We start from the raw sequence: 24,942 nt of genomic DNA on the forward strand, positions 1-24,942 counted from the left end.
TTTATTAAAATCCCAGAATCAAGTATTCTGGAAAAGCTATACAAAATTGATTAACTCAATTGATAATAACAAAATTCTAGTTTTTAAGTAAAAATGAGAATTTTATAAAATATGACAACATATCAATACTTAAAGAAGTTTATGATTACCTAAGCACAGTGGTGTACACCTATAATCCTAAAGGCTTAGGAAGCTGAGGCAGGAGGATCAAAATCAACCTCAGCAACTTAGCGAGGCCCTAAGCAATTTAAGGAAACCCTATCTCAAAATATAAAAGGGTTGAGGTTGTGGCTCAGTGGGTAAGTGCCCCTGGGTTCAATCTTTATTACAAAAAAATATATATATTTATGATGAAATTAGTTGTGATGGTAAGAAAAATGATTATCTGTTATAGTATAATGAAATGTGTTAACATTTGGAAGATCTGCTTAATAACAAATTGATATTTTTCAAATAACCATGAAATCAGAATAAGAGAGATCAATAAATTGAAGCAATGCCTACCAAAAATCATTAATATGGTTTCAGCATCTAGCAACCTTTGAGAAACTAACCTTTGTTGATTTTGTTGATCAAAAAGTCATATCCTCAAATATCTAAAAAGGCTTTTAGTAAAAGTACTCCATTTTCCAAGTACCTATTTGTATGAGACAGAATTTTCTTCATCTACTTCAAAAAAATTAGCTGATTTCCAATAAGAATACCCTCCTCAGTGAACAGAAATACTTGGTTATATTTATTTTGGCAAACTGACTTCCAATTTCTGATAATTATCTATGTTGTTCAGAAAAATTTTAACATTGCTCTAGATTATTGGAAAACAAAACAAAAATCACAATAACAGCAAAGTAAAAAATAAAGTGTAGTAAATTAGGAAGCTTATAGTGAAGTCACATATTTAATTTATCTTCTTGTGAAACTTTGACATGAAAATCACTTTATTTCTCTGTGCTTCATACTTCTTTTGTGTAAAATGGATTATTACCTACCTCACATGATTGATGCTCTCATTCAATGATAGTAAAAGCAAAAGTGCTTCCTCGAGTATAAGATGCTTTATAAGCATTAGGTAATGTCATCATGATGATGGCCATTTTAAAAAGTTGTAACAAGAATGAAGTGAGAAAATGGTATGTTGTAAGCCCCAGGGGAATAGAAAGGCACATGCTTCATTACCACTCTATGCCCTGCACCTGGAACAATGCCTGACACATAGCAGGTGCATAACAAATACTTGTTGAATGAATGTATGTGACAAGCAAAGGGATTTCTAAAATAAGCTCTTGCTTTGAGTGGTCTCTTAGATCTCTTTTATGAAGTCTATGAATGAGACAAAAATATTTTGAATATTTACTCTCCACATATTTCAATCACAGGTCAATTTTTTTATTTTAAAATGTTATATTAATCAGTGTGATTGTTCTTTTGTCCTCTATTAAATTGTAAACTCCTTGAGGACAGGGAGGGTGTCTGAATGGTTATTCATTTTATTCCCAGTGCCTAGTACAGGAGAGATTTATTAAATAAAGCAAATGAATTTTAAAGGGTAAATAAGCAGGGCTTCTCATGGCTATAACGAACTGACGTGCAGGCTAGCAGGCACTTTGTCAGCAGCCCTAAATTAGCAACATCCTGACAGGCAACCATGCATTAGTTATCTGCATGCCACAAACACTGATGAAAGATAATGGAACATTCTTCAAGGGTTGTCTTTCACTGCAGGTGGAGTGGAGGAATTCTGGGAAATCTGTGTTATCATGCATACTCTTCTGCTGGGATGGACTCACAGGCACACCAAAACCCAGCCACCACCCATAGGAACAGCATCTCAAAAGAGAGCCCCCAAAACATTCCATGGGGGAGGGGTGCAAAAGTGATAGAGTACCAGCACTCTTTTTTCAGTGAGTGCTTTAAATATATTAGTGTACTGAGTAATCCTTTATCTAGTTGCCCTCCTCTGCTGGGGACCAGAGAGTTGATAATAAATATTTTTTAAAAATTTTGTGTTCTGTTTGGGCCAACTCTGGAGCCAATGTTAGGCCTAATGTCATGGAGACAAAACAGAAATGCAATCTTTGGATGCTGCAGCTGCTTCCTGCTTTTTTCCAGCTTAGACTGCTAAAGCAGGAGAAAAAGGAACGGCTGCAGCTAAGAAAGTTTAATACCTTGGAGCTGATATATAAGGTATTATTTTGTCTTTTTGACAGGGTCCAGTGCTATTTTTACCCAGGTTGATAGGAAGGTTAGGTTGGGACTTTACAAAGAAATGGCGATTTATTTTAAGTGCCATTTGTGTAACAGCAGCTGCCTCTGCACCCACTCCTGTCGAGTTACTCATTGTTTCTAATGTAAAAGTGCCCCCTTCCTCCTTTATTTCCCTTAAAAATACACAGCAGTGAGTATCTCCTTGGTAATTCCGGACAAGCCCCTGGTTGTTTGCTGGAATCCCTCCTCCTGCATCACTGGATCTGTTTGTCGGGCTGTTTCCTCCTCATTCCTGTGCCCAGCCTCCCTGCCTCCTCCATCCTGCGTGTTGTTTCTCATTTAAATGAACAGTTGGAATCTTTTATTTCTTACAAGTGCTGGATTCGCCTTATCGCCCTCATTCCTTTGGGGGTTGCCAATTGGTTTTATCCACGGATGTATCATTTCTCATGCTTCCTTTTTTTTTTTCTTACAAAGAGAAAGAACCTCTCCGTCAACAAGCCTCTCCGGAGTGGAAGATTAAAAACCTAGACATCACCTACCTTGCAGCGCTGCTCCCAACTGGGTTGTGTAAAACTCAATTAAACGTGTCCCCATTGAATACTGCATTACAGTACATTAAACAGAAAATTCTTCAAGCGTGATGACAAAGCTTGAAACCTTGCCTCAAAGCTGTTCCTTGCAGCTTTCTTTAACATTTCAGTCTTTGCGGAGCAAGTCTCCCGTTGATACAACTTTAGTCCAGCCATGAAAAAAAACTCACAGAGCCCCACAGGGATCAAAAGAGACAAGGGGGCTAAAGTGAAGCTGGTCTTGGCACTTCCCTAGTGTCTCTCCTGTTGAAACTGTACTGTCAACCTAACACAAGAAGCTGCAGGGTGTTCTGGAGGTCTGTGGTCTAACAATTGAAGCAACAATACCTTTATTTTGGGCAGGTGAATGTCAGAGATTTTTCTCCTCTATCAAGAACGTTATATTCCAAAGAATACATCTTAGAAAGATATATGAGCCCTTAGGGTAAGAGATTTACACAGAGACATATTCGCAGAAAATGTCTTATAGTCTCCTCAAACAACAAAACTGAAAAGCGACTCCATATTCATGGGAAAGCTCAAAACTATTATTAAATATAAACTCTACCCTTCTATTTTTATTCCTTGTCCTCTTCCAAATTTTTTATTTATAATCTGGGTTGCCAAGAGGCAAACCTCCTCCTAATTCACTTAATTGGGTTTTCAAAGCTCATTTACTAAGCACCTCTCCCAGATTTATAACAGACTCCTTTTCATTAAAATTTTAATATTTACCATATTACCAGTCTCCCTGCTTTTGATATCCGAAGATTTTTTCTGCTTTTGAATTTTGGCATTTCTCAGCACAAAGCACTCAACTTTCTTGCCGCCCCATGGACCTTTTGTCTAGCACCTGGCCTACTTGCTGGTGTTGGGAATGGGAAGAAGAAAGTGACTTCTTTAAACCATTAGGATATATTTTAGACAATTCCTTATGGTTTTTAATGATTATCATTTATTTGACAAATACAGCATATGCTTTTAATGATATTAAATTTGAGCTCAAATTGGATATATATGATCTGAAATATAATATAGTAATAGTAAGAATTTATTAAGAGACACTAGTGCTTTAAGGAGAAACACAAAAACAACTGTGATTATTCAAAGCTAAAACAATACTTGAATATGGAGCTAGGGGGCATGGTGATACCAGAAGTTCCGTTTTCACAATTAGCAGTTTTAGCTAAACTTATTAAAGAAAATGTGTGTTGGTTTGCACATACGTGTATATACATATAGTCATATTCATACATATGTGTATAAAGAAATGCCTGGATTTATTACTTTTGTTTTAAAGGACATTTTCTAACACATTTAGAAGACTTAATTTTACCATTAGTGTCTTTGCTTTAATTCATTGGTGGGAGTGGAAATTTGTTCACTCTTCCTTTTTTATATTATTATTATCTGCAGCATTTTTCGTCTAGAAAGAGTAAGTGTTGCTTACACTGGACTTGGATTACAAGATTGTAAGTTAAAATACTTAAAATGGAAATTCAGCTATGTTGGAGTTTGACGGGGTCTCAGCAAGTTTTTCTTCTAAGGATATGATGCTGAAAGCACTGTTAGATGTTATTAGAAATCAAACAAATGTAAAACAATTAAAATTATACCAGGAAAAGTAGAGTCATTGCCCTTTAAGTCCAAAATTCTACATTCAATCAACAAATGTATTGGATTAACGGTTTTCAGATTCTTTATTCAAGGAAGTTTTTAAAGATTGGCTGATTATTCATAAAACAAGTTAATATGAAGAACAACCTAAAGAACTCTGAAAAGAGTTTATCTTTCTTTTCCAAACTCTTTGTTAGTGTCAGAACAAAACAAAAGACATTTTTTCCATTCCAAGGCACATGTTTTCTAATGAATGCAGTGGTAATTTAACCCTTATCTCATGAAAAACTGCAAGGAGGAAATCTTAATGTGTAGGATGCTTTTATTTATCCTTATGGTCTCTCTTTTTTTTCAGATCAGGGTGATTTATTAAGGTCATTCCTATATTATATTTAATCTTAAATTCATGTAAAGTAGTGAAGAAATTATGGCTTTTGTTCTTAAATGATTTAAGTGTTTCTCCTTCAAACAATGTTATAGAATTGTATTTGTTCAAGGATTTGAATACAAATTTTGTTATTTTAGTTGTTATACTCTTAATTAGAATTTTAAGGACATTTTATAATATAATTTTATATGAACAGTTATTTTGCTCTTTCCAAGGGAAATAAAATCCCCCAAATCTTATTAAAATATCTAGTAGTAATTATGTTGATTTTATGCCCACCCTTATCACTTTAATAGTAAAAAATCACTTATTTGTTCTTATATTTTTAAATTAATTGCCCATTCTCTAGTATCAGTAGACTTTTTCGGCTGGCCAGAGAACGACTCACTCCCTCATGTCTCACATGCTTCCGTTCCAACATTTCTGAACATTTGTTTCAACTAACAGATCAACCACATTAGTTCATCATACTTTCAGAGTTGAAGGTTAGGGCATAGCAGCCAATTGCTATTAACTGTATGATTTCTTGTTTCTCAGGATTTTATGTCTGTATTTGTTCTTTTTTAACATATGAGCAATTTGGGTTCTGAGAGCGTCTCAAAAAATGTATCTCTCTAGCAATGGTTCATATGTTTCTATACAATAAAAAACAAATCACATTCTTAGATTGTTCTTAGTGCCTAAACTAATTCATTTAAGCAGTCCCAAAGCTGTCTGAGATTGTCTGGTAGTGTCCATTTCCAGCCCTCTAATTAAGTCTGAATGTACCACATTCCTTTAAGATCCATCTCCTCCTGATATATTTTATTCCTGCTCTCAGAACCCTGGTTACTATTACCCATTATTTCTCTTTTAAATAATTGTTTTACCTCTTGGCCATTCATTTGTCTTTCTGGTTATTCCTTTCAAAACTTCAATTGCCTATTAACTGATATAATAATGCTGATATTTTCCAAGGCTTTGGCTGTTTTCATCCAGGGATTTCAAAGTGCTTTTAAGATAGCTCTGTTGCTTTGTGAAAGGCAATTAATAAGACAAAGAGAAATAAAGACCTGAAAAGTGGAGAAGCCCATGTATATTCACACACCAAGACCACTAGAAAAATCTCTAAATTTCATTCATCTTTGAGTTCACTTTGGTTAGGCAGTGGAGAAGATAACTGAGAGATTGGAGGTACAGGAAAATCCACGGATACATTTTACTTTGATTCACAAAGATGATTTGGGTCAATAAAATTCAAATGTCATGGAAATACAAAAGCAAAGGATTCTGACTTGGGTCTTTCCCTTTTGGATTGGACCTTGGAGTCAAAATGTCCCCTAACTAGATGTGATAGTTCACTAGAGGCTTTCAAACTCTCAATAAAAACTGTTTTCCTCTTTTGAGGAATTTATTCCTGTAGACATGAGGAAAATACCTATATATCTACTAATAGGAGACTGTATTAATGAATGGTGGCATGGTCATTCAAACAAAATACTGGTGAACAATAAAAAGAAAAAAATACTGGTATAAAAAAACAATATGAATATTTCTCTAAAACACTGTTGAACAAAAGAAATTAGTGTATGTTTTCATGTACCTGATTTCATTTATATGAAATTTGAGCATAGACCAAAAACTAAGTTTGAAGAAATCAACAATGGTTGCTCTTTGGAACATGAAGAAACTTTCTGGGGATAATAGATACCTGCCAGTATTAACTTAATACAAATAAGGAAAACTATAATTAATTATGCTAGGTTTTTCCCCTCTGAAAATGCTTTATTAATACTTTTATTTTTACAGTAATTTATCTCCTTTCATCAGTACTTTTCAAAATAAGTCCATTTTTGTTTATTCAAACCTATTATGGACTGCATTATTTTATTAATTTAGGAGACATTCAAATTTTAATATGATTAAAGATAAGTGCATGAGAAGGAATGAGCACCATTTTATTTGCAGGCAATGTTGTACTGCAGACAAACCTTCTGACCCTACCCTTCAGTAGCTCTATGACCTTAGCCAAAATATACAGTTCCCTACCTTTAATAATTATAGCAACACTTGCAGAGCAGCTACAGGGAGATAATGTATACAGGTTTGCTATTAAGCAGATGCTTGACAAATTTTAGTTTCCCTCTGTTTGCCTCTCAACTGCAAGTGTTGCATTTCTTTGTAGAATGTTAGATGCATGCCAGCTATACTTCCAGTGTGGTTCTCCTTGGCTTGACTCAAACCTCAGTAGGATGCAAAATGAAACTGCTACTGTGGAACACAAAATCTCACAAGGACAGAAAAGCATTAACAAGAAATGATCTGTTTATTTCTTCCTTAAAATATAAATTGTTATCCATTTTATTGTTTCCTATCCCAATTTACCTTAGGCTTAAGAAACTAGGGAGAAAGAAGGAAAGGGAGGAGAGAGTTCCAAAGTACTCAAACACATATTTCTCAAATCCTTCTTTTTAATCCAGCATTGATTCCAAATTCTCTCTGCTCTTAGGACTATATTCTAGAATCTACTATTCTGTATCCTGGAACCAGAATACAAGTAAATGTTTTCAGAGAGATGTTATTTATGGAATGCTCACTAGATAAAGATTTTCCAAAGTTTTCTATATTTTTTCCCAAGTGCTGTTAGCATCTTGACAAAAGCAAACAATGATGATGTCCTTCCTGCTTTTGAGAGCAGCTGAGATTCTTCTATTGACACAGTCTCTATGACTGTATTTGAAAAACCAGAAGCAGGGAGTTCCCATTAAGACTCACAGCCTTGCACATTTACCCCTCCTATTTGTCCCTCAAAGCCAGAAGGTTTGACCTGTAGGGCACAGTGTGGGACTCATCTGTTTTCTTAAGCATTTCCTGGCTAGCAACATAGTGGGAGGAGAGGGTGACACAGATGAGATTTATTTAAAACTGAACTGTATGAGGTAATTTTCAAAATAGACAGTCTCTGACTACTATTGGGCAGTACACTGCTGTAACAGGACATGATTTTAATGCTTGGGACTCTACTAGTAAGTTATAGAGAAAAAAATAAAAAAAACTAATATCCACTGCGAACATGATTTTGAAAGGTGAATACTTAGGAAACCACAGAGCAGATCATTTTAAGAACCAAATGAGTCTCTTCCATGTACTCTTTCTCCCTAGTTGGTTCTATGTAAAAGAGGCAGGGAGACGCCTATGTGTGTGTGTGTTTGTGTGTGTGTGTGTATGTGTAAAACTTGGATTTGATATTAGTTTATTTTTGGCTTGAGATTAGTTGATTTTTAATTTGAGATTAGTTGATTTTGGGCTTCCTAACTAAAAAATATTAGCTCATGAGTGCAGAAATTATTATGTGTTTTGTTCACTCCAATGCCCATAAAAGTGCCTGGAACATAGTATACGATCAAGAAACAGCACATGAACAAATGAAGGAATGAATTAATGAAACAGGGAAAAAACGAACGAATGAAAAGTAGAGATGGGTTCACTTTGAGATTTGCCATTTGTTAGCTTCTAAAGTCTAACTTTATAACAACAAGTGTAAGTTGATGAGATAAACATGTAATTAATAATTTCCTCATGGTTTGAATATGACAATCATGTAATAAACCTACTGAGTAGGGAGAATTTTATGATTTTTAACAAATTCCATATTTTATTTCTAGGGTTTTACTTATCTATATCATATAAACAAGTTATTGTCAACCTAAATGTAATAGTTTATTTGGGAATTTGCATAATAAAACACGGATTCTGAGCTTCAAATGGTTGGAAGCTAAAAACTCACATAAACCTTATATCATAGTAAAGACTGTATCAGAGGACTTTATTTAATGGGGTGAAGAAAATATTTCTTGATTTTTTTATTACTATAGGGAAGATCTGACACCATTAGTTTTCCTTCTGTCATAAATAAAGACAAGCGAAGTTTGACAGGCATCACTATAAAATAGGTTATAGATAAGTCCAGGCATCTGTCCTTCCACACAGACCTTTTACACTTGGTTCTGATGAGGCTGCTTGAACAGAATGACCAAGGTTTGATTTTAGGCTTCTAGGTCACGGTTTCACCTTGAAAACAGTTCTTTCAGTTCCAGCACTAACATTTGCTAGGATCCCTAAGGTGCTTTCATTTTTGTAAGTAGTGTAAGGTTAAAAAAAAAAAAAAAAGGATAGGGAAAAAAAAAAAAGATAAATCTTAATTCACATGCTGCAGGACTATCTCTGTGTCTCCGGCACAAAACTTCAAATCCAATCCAAGAACTGGATGTGTATTAGAAGTCTGCAGATTTAAACCTCGTCCACCATGATCAAACTGGATTTATGGAGCATCATAACTCTCCAGACACCATCCAACAGCTTATTAATTTAATAGACTCCTGTCCATTCACTGATGTTCCTGCCCTGACAGTCTCTCAAGATAAGGCGAAAGCCTTTTGACAGGACAGAGAGCATATATATTTTCCTCTGTTTTCTCCTGGATGGGGTTGTCGACAACTTGAAATGTGTGGCTCAGCAAATTTGGTTTTTTTCCTTCTCTTTTTTTCCCTTTGGCTTTGCAGGAAGGATGACAGAGGCTAGCCTCTTGAGAGTTCCAGGGGTCAAAGGGCCTGTGTTTCCCCTAAATAATTATTTGGCATTTTTGTTTTGCAAAATAACAGTGAATTGATTTAAAGGCATATATACCTGTGACATTTTTACCATGAAAGAAACAGCATGACAATTGAATGTGCCATATAAATTAAGAGGTGTTGGAGAGAAAAGGGAAAACAGCAATAAATGTTCCCGTTAAATAGAATATAGCAGCTTTTCTTTACTTTTCCATAATGCCATTTGTGGGAATAAGGGAGAGTGAACAGAAACAAAGAAAAAAGTACCAAAAGATAGCACTCAAGCTGCTGCCTATTTATAGACAAAACAGGAAGAACTCTTCAGTGTTCTTATTTCTCCTTTATGATATTCCTATGCTCTTGCTGGGTTTGTTACTTGCTTCTAGCATCCAAATAAATTGATAAGTCTAAGCCAGACAATTACACCACTAGATAGCAAAGTTAACTGTTTCCCACCCAGTGTCCCCTCTGTTAGAATCATGTCAGTAATCACTAGACCTTGTCTTCCTAAACTTAAGAGTATACACAAATCATCTGGGATCTTGTTAAAATGCAGACATAGATTTAGGAGGCCTGAATGGAGCCTGTGGTTTTGAGTTTCTAACAAGCGGGATGCCATACTGGTATTTGGCAGACCACATATGGAGCAGCAAGACATTACTCAAATTTTTAAGAAAGGAGATGATTTAGATCTATACTTACTGTCATCTGAGGTAAACCATAATTTGAACATATCTTGAAAAGTATACAGATTCCCTACCTGGCCTATGGTGGAAATTAAAAATTTCAATGAGTTAAAGTATATGCAATTCTCAAATGCTTCATATGGCTTGCTTTTTAATCATCCTGTTTCATTTCTGCATGTTTGTATACATGATTAGCTTAGTGTATCTTGAGATAGTTAACTTAGAAAATATATTTAAAGCCATAGTGTTGGGAATGTAGTTCAGTGGTAGAGCACCTGCCTAGCATGTGTAAGGCCCTGGCATATCTATGGTTTTTAATTTTTTAAGCCAAAAAATTAAAAACCATAGATATAATAATGTTACTTGCCAATTTTCTTAAGTTATATTTTATACCTATTTCATCTTACTGATAAAAATGTTTCTTGTCAATAGTACTAGTCAAAATACAAAACTATAAGGGCAGTCTCTAAAACTAAACTATTATTTGTCTTAAATGTCCTTCATGATCACTTTATTTGTTTACACAGAGTTAAGATCAATCCATTCCAGATTTAACTGGTGAGAATGTTTGACTGAAAAAACACCGCACTTTAATCTAAAAATCATACTCAAAATATAGTAACATAGCTGACAATTTATCTAAGTCTTTCTTTGCATATTAAAACTAGTTCTAACATTCAGACACTCCAAATTATTATTTACTATTTTATAGACAAACTAACTTTATATCTTTTTTGAGAGAGAGGAGCAGAAATATCATACATGACTTGGTTGATTGAATTCATTATTCAATCTTAAATGCCTTGAAAACATTTAATAAATAACTTTAAAAGGTAAGTTTTCATCCTATGTCTTTGAAATTTCCACTTATTGAAAGCTATTTGGAAAGCAGTCATTATGGAAAATCTTCATCAACAATGGAGATCAAATAGTGAATATAAATACTAGATGTCCAAAGGAAAAACTGGTTTAATGTATTCTTATTTTATTTTAATGAAAGGTAGATAGAACTACATAAATAGAAAGATCTTAGCTATTCATACTTAAATGTATTTCTGCTTCATCCCCTTGGGTGGGATATTCTTGCTTGCAACATCAGTTCACAGACCTCAGACAGACTAATGAGAACATACCTTCTTTAAAGTGCAACTCTATGTCATGGCATATAAGATGAATTTTTAAGTTAAAAAATATCCTTTAAAAATGGGATTGACTTATACATAAATAATACAATAAAAAGCTTCCCATTTCAGATCTCAGACTTGACATCTGGTCAACCTTACCCCCAGTGAAGAATGGAGAATAACAGATATAGTTAGTGTTTGACTTTAATGGGGATCCAGAAAGAACTGTCCAGTAATAGTGAGCCAATGTCTTGACATGGATACTGGGCACAAATGTCAAACAAAAGTAATGGTTTAGCCTCATCTTTTGCATCTGGGTAGATTTTAGTTATTGTAGTTCTGTAGCATACCCATCAATTCTATAGCAGATACTCTCATGCTGACAGATGCAGCATAATCTATGCTGTAACAATATGGAGCATTCCAAAGAAGGCCTCTTTTTCTAGGTTCCCTAGTATTATAAAATTCTCAGTAAAGCATGGAACACTTTTCTAGACATGGGGCATTGTGGAACCTGGATTTTCAAATGACTTCTCCACTGGTAATTTCTAGTGTTATATCAGAGTTGACTCTGATGAATGATCAACAGATGAAGTTCTTAAATCATAATTCAAAATTGAATGGATGGATACACTGTGCTGTGTGTGGAGTTATAGATGTGAAAAATGGAGTCACTGCCTCTGAAGTGTTCACCCTTAGCCTGAGACAATGTGTAGCCTGGGGTGGAGCTCCTCCCTCATGGGAAGAGTCAGGAAGAGTTTCAAAGGGTAATAACTAAGTCTTGAATGGTATCTGTTAACAAGGGTGAAGGTGATGAGAAGGTTTTTAGGTTACAAAACATGGTGTACAAAGACAAATATGATCAAGTAAGGGACAGTGACATGACTTTAAATAAATGTATATGGCTGGAACATAGAGCATCTGTGGAGGATGAGTGAGAAATGAACATACAAGATGCAGGCTACTTAAAATAATAGATGAGCCAATCTAGGGAAGATGTAAGTGAAAGGAGACTAGAGAACGACAATATTTAAAAGATGGAAAGTAATGAAGAAACATCACTGGTCACCGAGGATGATTTGATCAAGTCCAACAAAATGAAAAATTGGCAACCAGTCGATCACAAAAAATCTGAGAGAATCATTTCAATGCAGTTGTGAAGACAGATGTTGGATAGGAGAGAAGATACTGGAATTGAGGAAATCAAAGGAATGGGTGTAGGAAATTTTGCAGGGCTTTCATAGAAAAACAGGAGAGAGGACTTCCTATTAAACATGGTGAATGAGGTGCATCAATTATTTCTTTTCTTTTTTTTTTTTGGCACCAAAATTTTATTTATTTTTTAATTTTTTTCCATGTTCTTTTTTTTTTTTATTGGTTGTTCACTTATTTCTACCCTTTTCCACTAAAACATCAGTAAAGAAGAAGTAAAGATGATAAAGCAAAGAGACAAGGCAGACGAGGCAATGAAAGTGAACAAAGTATTGGAAGCCAGCAAATGGATGGAGTGATAAATGACAGCAGAACATAAAAAGCTGAAATCCAAGTACATGAAGAGCCGCAGGCCAACAAGAAGCAAGCAGATGTCATCCTATAGCCCTATGCAAAACCCACCAGTTGATGATCCTTGACCACTCATGCTGCTTTTGCATTCAGTTTTTAGTGCCACACAGAAATTATAGCAGGTATCTATATACATCAAGAAAGCTTCAACATTAAATGTGAGAATGGGGAGAAAAAGGACATGAGCAAAACAAAATTTCTTAAACGACTTCCAAATCCTGTCTTCGTAGATAAACAGAATATTATCTATATAAAGATAGCACTATGTTGAAAAAAAAAGAACAGAGAACAAGAAAAGCCTCTTATAAATAATAAACAAGAAAAGCCTCTTATAAATAATAAACATGATAGTTAAAAATTCAATAACAAAGTTGAGGAGTAGTTTGAGGACATCTTAAAACGTTGAACAAAGTCAAGGAGATAATGTTGAGAATATTATTAAATAACTACCTTAAATTTCCTTCTATATTAAGGAAAAGGTTGCAATCTACTGATTTATATACTCATTCATTAAAAAATAACTATTGAGCACTTACTATATGCCATGCACTATTTAAAAAAAAAAACAGATGAAATTCCTAGAAGAACACTGATTTTAGGGAAGAGAGATTAACATTAATTGTTTTAAATAAATGATGAGATGCAAATACGAAGATAAATGAGAGAGAAGCTATGATGGATTGAATATCTGAGTTCTCCCCAATTTCATATGTTGAAACCTTAATTCCCAATGTGATGGTATGAGGAGGTGAGATCTTTGGGAGGTGATTAAACCATGAGATAAGAGCACTCAGGATGTGATTAGTGTCCTTATCAGAAGAGACACAAGTTACCTTTCTTTCTCTCTCTCTTTTCTTTTCTTCTTCTTCTTCTTCTTTTTTTTTTTTTGGAAAATGCCTACCACATTCTTTTTCTCCCTCTTTTGAAGGAAGATTTGCACATCATTTAAATTTTTTTTAAATTTGTTTTCATTAGTTATACATGAAAGTAGAATGCATTTATGCACTTTGTGAGCATACAACAAAAGGTTGCTATCTACAAACCAAGAAGATCCTCACTAGACCCTGAAACTGCCTGCACTTTGATCTTGGACTTCCTACCCTCGATGTATTTGCTATTTAAGCCACCCAGTCCATTTTATTTTGTTACAGCATTCCCAGTTGACTAACACGGGAGAAAGTGTGATAGAGGGAGAATATTGAGAATATGTCAGACAATTTAGTTAGATCTGGGAAAGCAACATCTAGGTGGAGTGTTCTGAATGAAGTCAGAAAGGGAACAATGTGGGATGCAGTATAAAGCAAACACTATGAGACAGGCTATTGGAATGGAGTAGATTGGAGTAGGTGCAGTGAGCAGCTGAAGCCCACTGAGGTATCCAGGGGCAGATCCTGTAGGGCCTTTGGGCCAAGGTAAATTAAAACTTTGTAGTTTTAATTCAGAGGCTGACAAGCTTTTTCTGTAGAGGGCCAAATAATATTTTAGGTCTTGCAGGCTAGATGCTCTGTTATAAATATTCAACTCTGATGTTACAGTGTAGGTATAGACAATTGTAAAAAAAAAAAAAAAAAAAAGAATTGGTGTGACTGTGTTCCAAAAAAACTTTATTTACAAAAACAGGTAATGCTCCAGATTTGGCTTTGTGCACTGTATCAATACTAATACTCTAATTTTGATGGAAAGTCACTGGAAGGTTTTATGTGATGCTAGGTTTCCATTTTCTCTGTGAATCAAGAAGCATCTTCCATTGTCTACTGGGTGACGTAATGTATTTGGAGACAGGAATCTAAAATTATCACCTTGAATAGAAAAAATAAATCTGTACTGCCAGCCTGCATCCACTGAAGACTTCTATTCAGCTTGTGTTCAAATGTAAGATACAAGTAGCCAGCACTGTTTTTGTTGTTGTTGTTGTTAGTGGTGTTGGTTTGTTTGCTTTATTTTGACTGCATATGTACATGGAACTCATTGTGGATCAGATGCTATTTTGAATATGTTACAAATGGTAACTTGTGTAACTTCTGCTTCTTGGGTGGAGCCACAAGTGGAGAGTTGGATCGAACAGGATAGGGTATTGCCAGGCTGATAGAGGCTAGAAAGAGAAGAGTGTAAAGAGATGCAGGAGACTGATCAGAATGATGAACCCATGGGATCCAAGTAAGGAACCTATAAGCTGGAACAGGAGGGACTGACAGACAAAAAAATGGTGGTGGTTGGGGGTGTAGAATGTAGGTTCACTTGGTGTTGAAAAATTGTGTGACTAGGTAATGATTTGACTAAGGAGGATGATTCATTATTATTATAAAGAAGGGTGTAGCTACCAACATTATTTTCTTGACAGATAAGGCTTGCTTTTTTTTTATTAGTATATAGATAATAAGTCCAGGGTTTGACACAATCATCTTACTTAAATCTCAATTCCATCACATGTACCGGAGAACTGTGGGTGGCTGTCCACTGCCTCCCTGAGCAGATCTTTTGACTGAGAACTCAAGTGCGTGCTCTAGAAGCTCTAGATGGTCTGAGGACTGAGGTTGTGGCTCAGTGCTGGAGGGCTTGCCTAGCATATGCAAGGCCCTGGGTTCCATTCTAGTACTTAAAAATAGAAAGGAAGAAACTTTTGGAGATCTGTCCCTCCCTGATTTCATTTGAAAATCCTCTGCTCCTACTTAACTGTTATGATGCTCTCATGATCACACTGTATGCATCACAAACTATGAGCTTGTTGGCACACAATTTGAACCCCTGAAATCCTTTCACCTCCTATCTGAGACTGATACTGAATTTTCAATATCCACCCCAAATTCCATATCCTCTGCGAATCTTCCCTCCACCACATGCTGCTGAACTCACTCATATGCACCCTTCAGCAACAAACCTCTTTCAATAAGCTCCTTAGGCCCGGGAGTGTGGATATGCATTTGTATTCCACATGAGAATTAGCCATATTGTGTAAAGGACATGTGCTCAATAACTTGCATTTTATTTGGAAAATTATCTTAATGAAAAAAAATTGGACATTCATAAAGATATTAAAGAAAACGTGTTATATTATCAGGAAACAAATTTTGTAGGTAAGGCAAAGATTTCTTTGTTTCCTAGTTTGTGCTGTATAAAAGGGAGAGTAAATCTGGAGTAAAGACAAAGCCATAATTTTCCCTTGTAAATATTTTTCTTAAATTGCATAAGGAAAATAATCAAAGTGAAGAAAGTTGTGTTAAAAGGATACAGAGCTGAGGGTGTTTGCCCAGTGGGAAATACTTGAATTTTTAAGGCCATGGGATTGATTCCCCCTACCATAAACACAAAAAGAATATAAAAATTTCCCCAAATCTTGGCACCTTTACAGAAGTACTTTAGTAATTTTATGCTATTTCCTTCCACCATGTTTCTCTGTGCATACAACTTTATCTTATAATCATACGAGACACAAAACCACACATTTTTCTTTTTTTCCCATATAGAATTAAAATAAAATAGTCTCTTTCATGGAATAGGGTGTATAAAAAAAACTATTTACAGTATATTACTCTGAAAAAAATTTACTCTGAGGAATTGTCCCTCATTTTAGCTGACAAAGATACTTTTGGGGGTAGCTTTCAAGATTAGCATCTCTTTGAATGACAAGCTAACATCCCTGAGTGATAGTGACTCACCTCTCAAAAGACCCTGCTCTTCATTTCTCATTTTTATACTTATAAAACTGATATATTCTTAGTTCTTATCATTCACCAACGTTCTGACGGGGTTTTTTACCCCTAAGAGACTGAAGCTCCATTCATGCCGGAACCCAGGGTGGTTTAGGATATTTTTACACTAAGACATGATAGCTCATCTAATCCACTAAGGTAATTAATGATATTACCATGCAGGCTGTTTACCAATATCTTCTTTAGATAACTCACAGGAATGTTCATACAAAAACAGTTGTTTTTTAAATCACACCATATAGAATGTATTAATAATGACTAAGTACATTAAATTATTCAGTACAACCAGACCCAGGTTGCAATGACATCAGTAATCATTAACATAACTATGAAAGCAGCAAATACATAGTAAGAAATGCAAATAATGGAAGGCCCAATATTTGCTGGAGTTGTGTCATTCTGCAATTTGCCAGCAGACGGTTCTATTGACAATAAGGGTGTCACTAGTGGGGTCACTTGTCTTGACCTTCCCAGCCCTTTAGAAATAACAATTTGAATCAAAACTGTGGTTTTTCTAAAGCAGACATTTCTACAATCACTGATTCCTAGAACAGGCATAATAAATTGCTCACTCCTCCAAATATATTTCTTATTCTAATACAACATAACTAGAAAAAAAAAAAAACTCAGATGCTCACGAAACAAGTTGGGTTTTCGGCATTGCGTTATCCTGTGGAGCTCTGCAATCAATTACTGTTATACCACCATCATTAATAATTTTCTTAATGAAAATGATTCTGTTGATCTCCGTTGTATTTTAATTATCAGAGTTAAGCATAATTACACTGTAGCTCTGAGCTGGCATGTGGACTCCTTTAGGGCGCAATTTTGTTTTAACACACTGATAATGTAATTTTACATTGTGTCAGTTTGTTTGGTTATTATCCAGTTGTACAATTCCACTGTATTCCTGATAACAGATAATAACCTTAGTACCTCCTATATCCTGAAGTCATTTAAAAAGCAATATTGGAATTCTGCGACTAGCTAACTTAATCGTCTTATGATTTTATAATTCCCACTGCTAAATATTTGGTTCAGGCACTAGCCCTTTTTTAAGAACACTGTAAAACTAGACAATAGTTACATATTTTCTATGAATTTATTCAATAGTTAAATATATGCTTAAAATATAAACATGTTTTTTTTTACTTTTAAATTCATTCCTTTTTTATATAATATTAGACTTTCTAGGTAAAGTGAAACATTAACTTGAATTCTACTTTTAAAATTGGCTGCCACTTTAGGCAAGGCTGTTTCAAAATTCTAGTAACATACAATAGATTCTCTTTTAAGGTGGAGCATGATGCAGAGTTTTGCAAAGGTCCTTAAAATGAAAGATCTTTGTTTTGAAAACTTGATCAATTTAGACAGTCTGCAGAAAGTTACTCACACAAGCTAGATCATATTAGAATTTCTGTCATTATTTCAACACTCTCTAGTATAGGGCCTTGAACATAGAGGACAATCAATGAGGGGTTAAATTAATTAATTGCATAGTTAAATTGGTGCGAACAAGTAAAATCAAAATTTCAAAGATGTTTTAAAATGATTTTGAGATTAGTGTTCAGTTTTCTACATGATTTTAAATTTCTTGGTTATAAAAGCAAAAACATAATTACCATAAAGTTTCACTATCACTATTGTTTTAGTTCTTGAAGACATTCTCTTTAAAGCCAAACCAAAGAATGAGGGAAAAAAATCACTCAGAAACATGTGTGCAAATTTGCAAAGAAAAGTAATAACATATAACCTGGTTAATGGCATCTTCAAAACTCTGCTGATTTCATAACTGGGAATTATAGAAGAGGCTCAAGACTGAATCCCAACTTCATCACCTATGAGTTATATATCCTAGAATTCCTAGAATTTATTTATTCTAAGCCTCAGTTTCTCCATCTGAAAATAGTGATGCTAATATCATGAATTGGTTGTAATTGTAAATAAAAATGTATGGAAAGTGATTAGAAGAGTGCCCCAAATAGAATTAAGTTCAATAAATGGTAACTGTTATAATCAGTATCAATATTATCATAATTGTCATCTTTACACTAATATTTTATGTAAGATTTCATTAAAAATAAAAACAACATGTAACTAGTGATTTTCTTGAGCGTTGGCTTTGGACCTCTGATTCTGTGACACATTGTTGCAGATACATGTAGGTTCAAAGTGACTTTGAGTGACACCTATGGAACTCTTCAGTCTAAGTCGGGCATCAGGTAATCATGTTTTCTTGCACACTTGCATAATGTCAATGTAGAGGCCTATTTCATTTTTTCTAAGCACATATTGTTTTGTGATCACAAGGACAAAATTGGCTGAATGTAAAGTAATCATATTATTTACGGTAATATATGCAGGCATGTATATAGGTGCTTCTTCAAAAAAATTCTGCAAGGTAGCCAATGGCTGTTTGTTTTCACAGCTAAGAAAACCCCTATATAGAGAGGGTAGGGGATTCTTCCAAGGTCACACATAGTAGGCAGGTTTTTACAAGGATGCTGTGCTTCACACAATAAGGAAATCTTCTGTGGTGAAGGTTGGGAGAGAGGACTGGCTGATAGTTTTTTTTTTTTTTTTTTTTTTTCATTCTTTTGATTGACAGTGTTTATCCTCTTAATGTGGAAACCTGGAGAATGTGGCTACTTTGAAATGACAACTGCATGAAAAAACGATCTAATGATATTAGTGAAATGAACTTGGTTAACAAAGCCGCGTGGAAGATGCTAATGGTTGAGTTTTGGATACTCAAAAACATAAAACTCTAATCTGTTTTCATACATAAAAAACACCATACTTTGCAAACCCTGGAAAATAAAGAACAGAAGAGCATAGAGTAAAGAAAAGGAGTAGACAGGCAATGCTCTCCAGACCTATTTTTTAGGAGCGAGTGGGCAGGCCCTTGCCCATCTTCTCCTCTAGCACAGCTCTCTGTAACTCAGCCTGGGCTTTTTAGTATGCTTCCAATGGAGATAAGTGAATTAGAATTATCTGGAGTCTGTTAAGAATAATGGCAAAAACCAGATGACCTAACAAGTCTGGTCCTTCAATGTCTGCATGGCCTAATTGCTTTCTGAAATGACTAGGGATAGTTGAGGCAGGAAAAAAAATACATCAGATTAAAATGCTAATGCCAAATACTATACTAAAAAAGAGAAAAAAACTTTGATAAAACTAGTTGATAGCAGACTGTCAAATAACTCTAAGTGATAGAATATAATTTTGTAATAATTATTTGATGGACACCTAGGAAATGAAAGCTTTATGGTTATATTTAATTTTGCTACTAGTCTACATTGGGTAATAATTTAGGAAGCAACTGTGCCTCTTAAATGGTAATAGTTACACATTTGCTTGTGTAAATACTATAGAAAATACTATAAGAAAATCTCAGTTAAGACATTTGTATGAAATGCTACACAAATGCAATTTATATTGTTTTTAAATAGTTACTAATATGCTCTCACCAGCCAAGAACTATAATAAGGATTTTGGGATAGGGCTCAATAAGTACTATTTTTTAGCAAGAAAAAAATTAAGAAACACAGTTATAGTGTGAGGAATTTATCTTCCATCCTCAGTGAATACACCTAGGACATTAGAAATGATGTGTTATATCCAGTGATGTGGATTTTAGGCCATCAAGTAACCACTTGTTTGTGGCAGCAGCTCCTTGGTTTCATTTAAGGAATTACTTGCTCATCTCAGTGGCTCATGTGGAGTTAATGCTACTCTTAGTCTCCAAGGAAGACTTTGTTCTGCTTAGTGAGAGTCATAGTGATTATTTAAGGACTCGTATGTCAGGTGCCTCAATCAAAACCACAATAACTTTATTTTTACTAAAGTTACCGTGCTACTGGAGTAAGTCTGGAGCTTGCCACAACCACAGAACAAGTCTAAGAACAATGCCTACAAAAAAGAGAACAAAAAGAAAATAGAGAGAGACCATCTGGGAGCAAAGTTGGAGCAACTGGACTCAGCTATTCCTGGAGTCCAGAATATCCCCCGAATTTCAGTTATAGGAGCTAATGAATCCCTCTACCCCCAACAAACACACACACACACACACACACACACACACACTTACTATGGTCCAAGCCAATTTCAGCTGAATATCTATTATTTGAAAACAAAGTAGTTTCAAGTAATAACATATATTATGAAAATGCCTCTCCCATTACAGATGTTCAAGTTGATGAAAGACTGTTAAAATGTAAAGTGTCAGACCTTTCTATACCTCAGACACTTTTGCTTCAAGGAGGTATATTGTTATGTGCAGCCTGCAGAGACAGAAAATTCCAGGGCTTCTGGAGACCTGGTCAAGGAAGGAGTGTTTCCTGAGGTCCTATTTTCCATGACCCAGATGATCCCTAAGACAATCCAAGGATATTATGGCATTCACAGAACTGTGGATACACTCTGAGTAGGCTGTCCCCTCCCTCTAAGGAACATCTGACTACTACAGATTATCTTCAGAAAGGATATCAAAGTATAGTCTGTGTCAGTATTTTCAGGATTCTGTTATTGAGAGCAGCACTAGTGCCAGTGGAAATGTCCATTGGGAAGATAAATAGAAATATATGGTCAAATACTTAGTTTCTGCTTATGATAAGACTTCTTAAGGCAATAACACCAACATGCATTCTGAATTTTCAAAAGGGACCGTGATAGTCAATATTTGGTCATGGGGATCCTTTGAATCTTAGGGTTCCACAAAATACTTTTGTAAAGTATCATACTTCATACATACTCTTTGTAATTTTTAGGCATAAATACCTGAGTTGTTTGAGGGAATATATTCATCATTTAACAGTGGCAAAAAGAAAGGCAGAGTCACATAGTTCAGAGAACACAGGTCTTGGAGTTTTCATGTCCTAGATTTGAATTTGGCTCCATTATTAGCTCTCCATTACCTCAGTTATACTACCTCTCATCACATGTGTAAAATGAGAAAAAGGATGTACCTCACTTGGCTGTTTTAAGGTTCTATGCATAGAGAACATACTCTAGTATGTACAACTCAGACCTTAAGACAACACTTACTAACTAGTCTTGTACATTGATAATCACCTCATTTACCATGGTAAATTATCTCCCCGGCTAATTATTTAATTCATCTTTTAAAAAATGGGGCAGTATGTGAATCATCTCATATAAGATATTAAATGAGGACTGAAGGAAATAATACATATGTAGTAGCCATTGCAATTCTGGTATCTAAACTACAATGCTAACTGTTTGTGGAAGTTGAACAATGTCAAATAACCCTTTGTAGGTTAACAAACTACTGGATGTCAGCAATTAATATGGTTCATCACTATTAGATGAAGTGTCTATTATAGTGTCTGGCAACCACTTTGGTTATCTCATCAACCAATCAATATTTATTTCATGCTGTTCTTGTGTAGGCAGCATGCCAGACCAGAGGTAGAAATTGAGTAAAACAGAATCCATGCTCTCAGTAAGTAGACAGTAGATGGGAAAGAAAGCCAATCATAACTAACATTTTTGTTTTACTTCTCTTTTCCAATGATAATAACACAAAGCAAAGAAGAGGAATGAGACAAGTATACACCATTTGGTCTAGGAACATAAAGCAGAATGTTTCAGGTATGCTTAATAAATGACGATTATCAATATAAAAGACTAGTATAGGTGAACTCCCTGCATGCTTTGTGAGTTAACTGATTGATTAATTAATAAGAATCTATAAATTACCCCCAAATGATTTATTGACAAAAGGCTTCAGGGATAGTCAATCAGAATATAAAGACACAAACATGTTCAAGATAAAGTACTACACTGAATGTGGGATTATAATTATATTACATAACAATTATGTTTTCTGAAAGAATTCCTGATTTTAAAAGGCAATAGATTTGGATCACAACAAGGGAATAGCTATTGTCATGACTTCTTCATACTATATTGTCATAATGTAGAAAAGATATCATACAACAGAAATCTGTCCCTAACAGTCATACATTCTAATGTATTTTTTGTATCCTAGTTGTGGATATTGGTAAACTGATTCACTATGCTATTCCCTTCCACTTTGATAGACTGTATTGACATATCCTGGGAAAATCTTACTTCCCTTTTAGCTTAAAGCTCCTATCAGAATACCACAGGTATTTCAGGTTAGGAAATTGTAGGTATGGGACCAGCAATTATAGAAGGAAAAGGAATATAATCAGATCCTGGTGTGCAGATTGTTTTTTTAGCTTGCAAATTCCCTCTTTCCGGTGTTTCAACTTTCAAAGGCTTATGGTAGTTTAGAGGCAATCCTCTTATAAGTGCACAAATTGTAATGATTATAGGAACAAGTTGTAATTGTTTCTAGCAAGTTTTTAAGAGTCTTTGATGTTATGATTAGTGTTTTATATGTTAATATATTGATAGGGGTGCTTATTTGCTTGTTCCCTTGTATGCTTTTGTGGTTTCTAGGTTCAATGTGCAAATAAATCTTTGATCTCAGTAGGTCTATTTGGTTAAAAAAAGAAAGCTGAAAGAAATTAAACATGAGAAGCACAAGGTTTTGCAATATTTACGAAGTGAGATTAGGGATTTTGCTGTTAAAGTACAGAGCGAGGGCCATAACTTAAAGGTGGAAAAAAAAAAGCCCCCCAAACCACAACACACATGATGATGGTCCTGTCCTATGGAGAATCAGTCTCATGATGTGTCATCACCCAGCTGCGGCTCTTTTGTAGCCAGGATATAGCTATGTGTCCTAGTCAAGGTTGATGTCACACTGAGCAAATCAAAGGCAACACTCTGCAAGCCATCCGCCTCCTCTTGCCCGTTTGCCTCCTGCCCTTCAGAAATCACCATGGGGAAGAATTCACTCATTGCAAAGGTTTCATTTCCAGCTATCCTCTCATCATGCATGACTTCCAGAAACTGTCTGGAATGCAGTGCCTCCTGGAGCATGCACCTTGACATGAATTGCTGAAATTCAAAAGGAATTTACTTTTTGATAGATAATGCTAAGAGAGAAATCTGGGGTTTCATCAAACCTGGCTGTCTATAAAACCAACGGTGAGGGAAGGGCATCAGTAAACCCACTCCAATATGGAGTAAAGAAATGTGTACGGCACTAAGTAATTAAAGGTGTGACACTTGATGTTGTATATATTAAAAAAACACAACCAGAAGGTTTTATTGAAAATACAGGTTAGGGAGATTCAGAAAAGAAAAAGGAAAAGAGAGAATCAAATTATACTTTGCACACCCATCCCAGCTCTTCTGGTACTCTTTTTAGGGTTCAGGTTTCAGTACTTCCAAAGACAGAGGAAAATGATCCTGCATTTACCTTTGCTGTACACAATGCAGTTGTTTTTGTTGTCTTCCACTCCTTGCCAAGTCACATCCAGCAGCCACTTGGGACCAGCTGTCAGCACCATTGGGACCTGAGCCTTTGTCTTCTGTAGAAAGAATGATAACAAACAGATGCCATTTGCTTTCGTTGATTAAAAACTTGAATAATTGTACTAATCATTTTATTTTTACAAACAACTAAATCTCCCAAACCATAATCCAAGTCCTTATTCCCCTGTCTTGTGGTATCTGTTTAAGACGACAGAAGCTGTAAGGCTTTACTGCTCTCACTAATCGGAATGGTAGAATTATTATCAAGGATTTTTTTTCCCCCCTAAATGATACTGGATCAGATCTCCAAGATTAGACAGATCTCTTGTGGCTTTGAATTATAAAGAGAATGCAGATGACTTTCATTGCAAAGAGCAGAGTGTTTAGAAGTGAACTTTAGACACATTGTACTTTACTATCAACAGGATCTCACTATTTCCTGAAACAGACAGGAAAGAATTTAAAGAATCAGGATCCATTTCAAAGCTCTATCCTGAGCAACATTTATATTAGAGTGGGGACTTACTCAGAATGTATAATGAAACCCACATAACCCCCTTTGCTAAGTGTAGATAGGTAGTCTGACTGTAACTGAAATAATAATAATGCTAATGATTCCCCATACATTGTCTCCAGAAAGACTATAAAAGAGGAACGTGAATAAATTCAAATGCAGAGCAACTAAAGCATGACATCCCTGCTCTGAGAGGCACAGAAGCAGGGAGAAGTGTTATCCTTCTAACAAAATAGATTCAGGGTATATTTAAAATATGAAGCTCAAAGGGTTCAGCATATTTGGCTGTTTGGCACCTACATTCTTTATCTTTCAATCTCAACTTACATGGCAGGAACTAAACGGGGAGGAAATAAGTAAGCCTTAGCAACACTGTGTTTCCCGATGAGTCACAGTGAACTGGCATTCCGACTTTTATCATTTGCCAGCCCATGTTCTGTATATCAAATATCATGAAACCACAACACTGAGTACAATACAAAGGTCTCAAGGTAATATTTGAACTGAATTTTCATCCAGATATGATACTGCTAAAGAGATCTCAGCCCATTCTGGAATGCTTCCTACAAGTTACGTGCTATCACAAATTCCCCCAATTGG

The 24,942-nt window shown here is 35.2% G+C and overlaps 1 protein-coding gene across 2 annotated transcripts in view; it reads right to left on the minus strand.

Moving 5' to 3' along the window:
- The window catches only part of Zfpm2 (zinc finger protein, FOG family member 2), a 428,623-nt gene that overhangs the window by 124,127 nt on the left and 279,554 nt on the right, over positions 1-24,942 (minus strand). For both annotated transcript variants that reach the window (XM_027949357.2, XM_027949350.2), the window contains one exon: positions 23,773-23,884. In XM_027949357.2, coding sequence (XP_027805158.2) covers positions 23,773-23,884 — 112 coding nt within the window. The remainder of the gene's footprint in view (positions 1-23,772; positions 23,885-24,942) is intronic.

This window comes from Marmota flaviventris, chromosome 15, assembly GCF_047511675.1.
Source record: "Marmota flaviventris isolate mMarFla1 chromosome 15, mMarFla1.hap1, whole genome shotgun sequence".
NCBI classification, from domain to species: domain Eukaryota; kingdom Metazoa; phylum Chordata; class Mammalia; order Rodentia; family Sciuridae; genus Marmota; species Marmota flaviventris.